General features: G+C 38.9%; 1 protein-coding gene across 1 annotated transcript; it reads right to left on the reverse strand.

Moving 5' to 3' along the window:
• Positions 1 to 2,343: 2,343 nt before the first annotated feature.
• On the reverse strand, positions 2,344 to 3,312 carry LOC125849627 (uncharacterized). Its single transcript, XM_049529681.1, has 2 exons — positions 2,837 to 3,312; positions 2,344 to 2,713 (listed from the first exon to the last, which is right to left on the reverse strand). The coding sequence occupies exons 1-2, from the start codon at positions 3,310 to 3,312 to the stop codon at positions 2,344 to 2,346; spliced, it is 846 nt and encodes a 281-aa protein (XP_049385638.1).
• Positions 3,313 to 8,566: the final 5,254 nt, after the last annotated feature.

Here is an 8,566-nt window from a genome sequence, read left to right on the forward strand (position 1 = left end):
CCACTTTAACCACTAAAATTTCATGGCATTCTCCAAAATACAACTTAAGCGTTGCCTGAATACCTTGAAGGCATAACCCTCTTTACCTTCGACTTCAATGGCTCCAATTGTGAACACCCGTGTTACTCTAAATGGGTCAGACCATTTTAATTTGAGCTTTCTCGGAAAGAGCCTTAGTCGAGAATTGTATAGAAATATCCAATCTCTAACTTGGAACACCCTCCTAAGGATTTTAGAATTGTACCACTTCTTCAAATTTTCCTTGTAGAGGGCTGAACTTTCATATGCCCCACACCTGAATTCATCCAATTCGTTTAGTTGATCTACTCTTCCTTTTGAAGACTTGACCCGGTCCAGATTCAAAGACTTTAATGCCTACAATGCCTTGTGTTCCAGTTCAACTGGCAAATGGCAAGATTTCCCAAAACTAGCTGATATAAAGACATACCAATTGGTGTCTTGTAGGCAGTGCGATATGCCCACAGAGCATCATCTAGCTTTCGAGACCAATCAATCCTATTTGCATTCACAGTCGTAGCGAAGATAATCTTGATCTCCCGATTGGAAACCTCCACTTGGCCACTCATTTGAGGGTGATATGGCATTGCCACCTTATGTAGAACTCCGTATTTTCTCAATGCGGATGCAAAAAGCGTGTTGCAAAAAGGGGAACCACCATTGATGAGTCCACAAACTGAACTCATTGAGGGCTATATTTTGATAGAATTAGTGTACTCAAATGCATATTTTGTCTCAATATCTATGAAAATCCATAAGTTTCAGGTATTTAGAGTTTGAGGCAAAACATGGACAGTACTTGGCAAGAAGGAACAAGGCGGTTGAAGAGAATAAAGAAATAAAGGCCTGAAAAATGCCGATCCCAATTGGCGAGTCGCCGATGGGCTTAGAGATCGCCTTTTGTTCTAGTGTGCTGAGCCTTGAAGGGAAAGGTCAAGTTGTCAATGAAATGGAGTAGTCGATAAGTCGCCGATCAGTTCCGCGAAGTAGTACCATATCACCCAATGACAGAAAATGCGAAGAGGCTAAAGGCTAAAGCAGAAAGGCGATGAAATCGACCAAAAGGCAGATCGCCGAGCGTATCGATGATCCCGACTAACTGCGCCTAATGGTCCTCCACAACACAAATTTTCAAACACTATAAATACTTGTTTAAATTTCTAGTATAGAGAGATCACTTCTATTATTCAAACTTTTTATAGTTTTTGGAGAGTTTTATGTTTTAGAGGGTTTTGGAGACTTGGTTCTAAGACCTTGAAGATTCAAAGGGTTTCAAATCCAAGAAATCGGATGTGGGTCTTGAAGATTCTTCACTCTTGACGTATTTTAAAACATAATTCTTCATAACCAGTTGATGGAAACTGATATTGGTATAAACTTTTATCTCTTTTACATGTCTAGCTAAAACCCTAATTCTTGGGGTGTGATTTTGTGAATATGGGTTAAATTATCTGTTGGGTCTTGCTTGTTGATGGTTTATTTGTTATTTAGATGTGATTTCGTTAGTAGTTGTGTATGCACTTAATGGGATTGTAGTTGCAAATATGATTTCATCTTAGTGTTTTTGGCTTGCTCGAGAGAGAGAGGTCGTAAAACTAAGACTACTAAATTGATAGCTGGTGGTATTGGGTCGACATGGGTTAAGCTCGAGAGAGTGAATCCTATTCCTTCTCCCACACATTCAGCTCGAGAGAGTGAATGGGCAAAGGCGGAGGCTGTGCTTAATGCGGCAACTCGGTGTTCGAGAGAAATCGATTTGATTCAGGGTAAGTTGCTCGAAGAGAATTTACCCCACTATAGTCTAGCGTAGACACAAATGCTCAACAATTTATTATCAAAAGCATGCACCCGATAATCTAGTTTAACTCGTATTCCTATCACATGCCAAGAATCCAATCTCCCTATCGCATTTCCTTATATTTTTGTCATTTTGTTAATTAATTAACACAAACCTCCCCTTGATAATTGACGCTTGCGTCAGTCCTTAGATTTAGTATGTTTTTATTCATTAATATTTATAGCTATGACTAATTAGAACTTGATTTTACTTTTCTACTAATTGCCCAAACCACTCCTTATGGGAACGATCCCAACCCTTGGTTGGGTTATATCACTACACGTGATCGTTTGGCACTTGAACCGTAATAGTGTCAATTGATTACGTCGAACATCAAATTGGCGCCGCTGCCGGGGAGTGGTGTTATTAGATAATTTGTAGTTAAGTAGGATTTTCGTTCTCGTTAATTGTAGTTTTACTTACCTAATTTTTTAGTTATGTATTTTGCTTGTTTCATCCGGATTTGCTTCATTGTTAGCTTGGAGAGCTTAGAAAGGATTCCTTGCTTGACCATCAACACTAGGACCACTATAAGGAGCTTGCCTAGCATTACTTCCTTTAGCCACAATATTAGGACAATCTCTTACCTTGTGATCATTTTTCCCACAACCATAGAAACCACTAGTGCCGGATAGACACTTCCCAAAATTCTTCTTCCCACAAGTGGAACAAGTAGCCTTAGCAATTTGAGAACCACCACCTCCTTCATGGTTAACCTTAGGAGCACTTGAGAAATCTTGATTTGTAGCCCTCTTCTTAAACCTAGGTTGTCCTTGATCCTCATACCTACCCCTTTTCAAATCCTTCCTCACCCTAGTCTTCTTGGACTCCTCGATAGATTGAGCATACACAACAAGCCTAGAGATGTTCATGTCACCATGGAGCATTGCCGTACGACACTCTTCTTTCACCAAGTCGGATACACCGGTAACAAACCTACTCATCTCCTCTCTAGAGTTAGACACCACAGATGGAGCATACCTAGACAACATAGAGAACTTCAAAGCATACTCCTCCACACTCATATTACCTTGCCAAAGATTAATGAACTCCTCAATTTTGCACTCCCTCTTATATAGGGGAAAGTACTTACCCAAGAATGCTTCCTTAAACTCCTCCCATTCTATAGCACCCGCTTCCTCCGGGCTATTTGCCTTGCATTGAGTGTACCAAATTTGGGCCACCTCCTTCAATTGGTATGAAGCCAATTCCACTTTCTCTCTATAAGATATTCCCATAGCATCCACAATTTTGTAAATCTCATCCAAGAATCCTTGGGGATCTTCCCCAATTCTAGAGCCCAAAAATATAGGAGGATTCATCCTCACAAAGTTTCTCAACCTTGAGTCAGCCGTACTCTCATTAGCATTTACCCTAGGCACCACATCTCTATTTGCTTGAGCCGTCATGGCTTGAGCTATAGTTAGAAAAGCCGCCCTAATCTCTTCATTAGTCATGGCCGGGGGAACCACCGGAACCTCATTCTCTTGATTGCCTATGGGAACTTGGTCACCTTGAAGACCTTGGGGAGGAACTCCCCCATCCGCATTCTTCTCTTCCGCTCGTATTCATATCCTATAAACACAAGAGACAGATTAGGGAAGATACTTATAAACCAAACTCTAAGGCATGACGTCAAGATTAATGAAATAAGTGAAACTTCTACCATCCTATAGCCTCTTGCTCATAGATGTGTCGCGACTCACACCGATGAACAAGACTCTACTAGACGTGGCATATGAGACTTTGAATCCTAAGGGACAATTTCCAAAACCTTATGCTTGATACCAAGTTTGTAATGACCCTGGAGCACCCCCAAGTCGTAACATGCGTACTCGACCTCTCAAAAGTCTAATACAAGCCTCTTAGCATTCATTCATCGCATTCGGTAATAAAAACCGTAAGGAATTTAAACACTTTTTAAAACAAATTCACAATACTCATAAAATATTTCAAATGTACCGAAGTAGAATTTCTAAGTCTCGTGTATCATCTTAGACACGAATAGAACATCTTAGGGGCACGACCCTTTACAACAAAATATAAGTCTTATACAATGTCTAAGTGGAAATACTAGAAAGGTAACAACTATGTCCTCAAATATATGAGGACATACCAAGCTTCTTGAGAAGAGTCAATATCCCAAGATTCCTCAAAAGATCCCCTCACTTTCCACCACCTACACTTGTAACAATAGAGAAATATGGAATTAGTACAATAAGCACTAAGTATGATGACCATGCAAGAAAACATGCATAACGGACATTTACAAGGATTGTATGCTTTTAAGACCTTCTTTAACAAACCTTTACAACCACAAGCATAAACCCACATTTCAAGTCACCATTCACAATTGAGACCATATTCACATCATTTACAACTCAATTAACACAAGTGTACCATACTTAAACAAGATAGCAAAGTAAGTCCTTCATTACCATTTAAGCCTCTATCTCAAGTCACCCTAAGCCACACTTAAGTGAATAATGAAGTGACCGCCCATACAACCTCTTCATATACACCTAATTGTTCCTAAGAGTTACTATAGACAACGGTTACTAAGTCAACATTCTTTATAAAACCATTTAAGAGACACACAATCATATAGGGGACAATCACATAATAGCCCTAAGGCTTAGGGAACTCAATTTAGTATCTTCTAAGCCTACTCGTGCCATGTGTAGATAGCATCCCATACTACTACCTACACGTTGTAGAACCTATCCAATAATAGAGTGCACATCCCATATGATGGAAATAGGCCTTAACCGACATAGACCATACTAGCAAGGTATGGAATCCAAAGTCTATCCTACTCCGTGGAGGTTGTTCTACTTGCCAAGGGTAGAACTAAAAGCAACCCATGTTAGTACATGGTTTAAGAGACGTCCAAGGATGTTCATTGTGCCTAATCTCATGCTCAACTAGGCCACCATCCTAACCACATCCACTCGGTGCTTAGCCTTGGTTTCCATAGAGTATTCAATCACATATGTACTAGAGAGGGTTCCTTTTCTTGTTCAACCAACTCATAGTACCTCTTCCCAAGAAAGGGCCCATTCCTTAGTCATAGCCAATCTAGGTTCATAAGGATAGCTCATTTGACTTTCTTAGATAAGGATTCTCATGCAGGCTCCATCCATCTCTAAGTCTATCATTTCACTCAAGAGGGGAACATCACCCTAAGGTCCATCCTTCAAGGTTATACATTTACTTAGGAAAGCTAGACTCATGAAAAGGCACTATGCTTAAGTCTTACCAATTCAAGTCTTGGCCTTGAATTCCTCTTTTAGCATTTATAGGAAGAGCTCCATTACTAAGTCATAGCCCAACCAAACATTCATATACTAATATACATAATCATGCTTTCATGACATAAGACAAGATACTAAAGTCTAGCATATGAGCTACAACATCATCTTAAAGAGACTCATCATAGTCCATCATCACCACATATCACCTTTTCAAGAAAAACATGCTTTCACATTAGCATAATACCACTTTATACAATATCACATTAATACCATTAGAACATCTTCACATTATAGCTTCACACAAACTTTACATATAGCTTCATATAGGACTTTACATATAGCCTCATATGTATATAATAATACAACAATGTAATAACACTCATATAATGCCCTTCATGACCTCAATTCACAATAATGCAATATTCCCACATTATACAACAACTTCACCAATGCCTTCATGGCTACAATTCACAATAATACCACACAAGAATAAGATATTACACTTCCACCAAAGGTGGATCCAACCTACCAACAACAATCAATTCAATAAAGAGAGTTCAAGCTTTCTTACCATAACCCAAAGCCATAGCCAAAATCACCAAAATCCAAGCAATTACCAATACTTCACCCATAAGGCTTACCACCCTTAATTCACTCATTATCAACAATTAATCATGAATAAACATTAAACAACACAAGATATATCAATACAATTCACTTTACAGATAATTCCATCAACTTTGAATTTATAGAAATAGACCCACTTCATTGCAAATTTTAGGGTTTTGTAGAAGACAAGGGTTCATGGAGTATTTCATTCAAAAACCACAAACAAACATCAATTAATCCATACCCAAACGTTTCAAATAAATTTCATGCAAGAACCCTTGATAGAATTCACAAACAAGGTTTTAGTCACTTTTTGAAAACATTGTAAAATCCTTTGAAATTGACTCTAGGATGAAGATGAGTCCTAGATGAAGAGCCACCATACCTCAATTGATGAAATCTCAACGAAATTTGGTGGAAGGGAACACTCAATTGAAACCCTAGCTCTCTACTTCTTCTTCCTTGAACTTGAGAGAACTTTAGAGAGAGAAAGAACTTTGGGGTTTTTATTTTGGAAGAATGAATTCAAAAACACCTCTTAAATGTTTTAATACCTTTAAAATACTTAAAAACAATTAAAATAATAATAACCCAAAGTACCCAAACTACCCCTCACTTAGTTGGACCTTTTTAAACAAATCCAACTTGAGTTTTATTTTCGCAGATTTCATCGGGAAACAAGTTCACGACGCGGAGGTGTTCCCACAAGTTTTTTGGAAATTAAATTCGAGACAGAAGAGTCCGCGACGCAGACCAAACATTTGGCCCTTGGTGGAGCTAGTCCGCGACGTGGACATGCTCCCTCCAAGGACTACTTCAAGCTGCCTTGGCAGCTTGCTTGGCCAAGGTTGGGGTCCTCCTCGGGGACCCTTAGGGTGGCCTCTGGGGCGTCGTATCGAAACATTTTGACTCTAAAAACATTTATTAAGATACTCGGGTCACCTCCACTGATATTAGACTCCAAACAACCCACAAAAACATGAACAATATAGTAGAACACACCAACACGTAAAAGACTAGTTTCCGAATGTCTTGGTCGTTCCATGACGTTTGACTTCCAAACTCTTTAAAACTGACTAAAAAGGCTATTCTTCTTTATTTTAACAAGTTATTCATGCATATGACCCATGTGAGGCTCTACTTTATCCTACTTAATTTTGAGGGGTGTTACACTAAAAGTTATTAGAGTTGATTAGTTGAGCATGCTTAAGAGTATTCTTGATGTGGCATGATTGTGTTTTAATGAGATAATTGTATATTGTGTTCTTTGATGTTGTTATGAGCATGAGGTGCTATGGAGAAGGAAGTTCCTCCAAATAAATGAGAAATGAAAAAAAAATAGTTTGAGGCATGTTGAGTTGTAGGTGTGATTCCTACTTCCATAAATTTGAATGAAGTTTTGTTGTAACGGATTGTTATGTGTAGTTGATGTTTCCTGGATATTTTGCTCTATGTTTTATAGGGTTTTGTAAACTTGAAGAAGAAAAGGGTTTCATATCCAAGGATTTGGACTTGGGTCTCTTGGATTCTTCACCTTTGGCCTGTAACAAGAGTTAAATCTTCATACCCATTTGAATGAAAATATAGGTTGTGATTGTTGTTGGGTCTTGTTTGCTGATAGCTTAGATGTAGTTTAATGGTGACTTCGTCTAGTAGTTGTGGATGAATTGAACAAATTTGTACTTGCAAATACAAGTTTATTTATGTGTTTTCGGCTTGCTCGAGAGAGAAATTGTGAAACCAAGACTACTAGATTGATGGCATAAGGAGTGGGTCAACATGAGGTTCAGCTCGTGAGAGTGAACCCTATTCCCATATCCTAACACTCAGCTCGAGAGAGTGAGTGGGGTAAGGCGTAGGCTGGTCTTCATGCAGCAAGTGGGTGTCCGAGAGGAACCCATTTGAAACAGGGTAAGTTGCTTGAGAGAGAACTTATTACCACACAAAGCTTAGCCTAGTCACTATTACTCTATAAATTTTCTATCGCAAGCATGTACCCAATAATCTAGCTTAACATGTATTCCCGTCACATCGCAAGGATTCCCTCTCATTACTTAGAAACCCTTGTTTATTTTGCTGCTTTTACCTTACTTGTGACAAAACCCCCCATTGTTAATAGACACTCTTGTGTCTCCCTATTTAATGTACAATGTTTTTATTCATTAATGTCTTTAGCTACGACTAGTTAGAACTAAAATTTATTTTTCTATAAATTCTCAAAACCACTCTCTTGGGACGATCCCAACACTTAGTTGGGTTATTATACTATTGTACGATCGTAGACAGTTGGATTGGAGGTTGTGTCCTTGATTACGCAAACATCAAAATGGCGCAGCTGCCGGGAAGTGGTGTTATTTGGGAATTCTTAGTTAACTAGAATTTTTTGTTCCTCTTAAGTCGTAGTTTACTAACCTAATTTTTAGGTTTGTCTAGCTTGTTTGCGTGTTGAGACAGGATAATGAGTATACATGATAGCGATGGTGAACCAATAGAGCACCTCCCAGTAGAAGTGTTGAGGTTTAGGGATAGCATCCTAACCTTCAAGATTCTAGAAGAAGAACTTTTTCAGGAGTCGTGGCTGAGGTTTAAAACACTATTGATACAATGCCCAACTCATGAGATCCCCGATCTAGTTTTACTAGACTGTTTCTATAGGGGTCTAAATCCTAGAAACAGAGGATTAATCGATCAACTTATCCCAGGTGGCCTTGGGAGATACTCCTATGAACCGTAGCCAAACTCATTGACCTCGTGGCTAAAACCGACATGGATATTGAAAAGGACCAGCAATTGATCATTTTGATTGGTAAGATGGATAACTTGACCTAAATGGTCGAGGAACTGGAGG

This window comes from Solanum stenotomum, chromosome 1 (genome assembly GCF_019186545.1).
Source record: "Solanum stenotomum isolate F172 chromosome 1, ASM1918654v1, whole genome shotgun sequence".
Lineage (NCBI taxonomy): Eukaryota > Viridiplantae > Streptophyta > Magnoliopsida > Solanales > Solanaceae > Solanum > Solanum stenotomum.

Bases quoted from the DNA above. Each gene is read 5' to 3' on its own strand.
- LOC125849627 (XM_049529681.1), bottom strand. From the start codon at position 3,312: ATGACTAATGAAGAGATTAGGGCGGCTTTTCTAACTATAGCTCAAGCC. The intron at 2,714-2,836 runs GTATGCTCCATC...GAACATCTCTAG, and splicing joins AAGTTCTCTATGTTGTCTAG to GCTTGTTGTGTATGCTCAAT.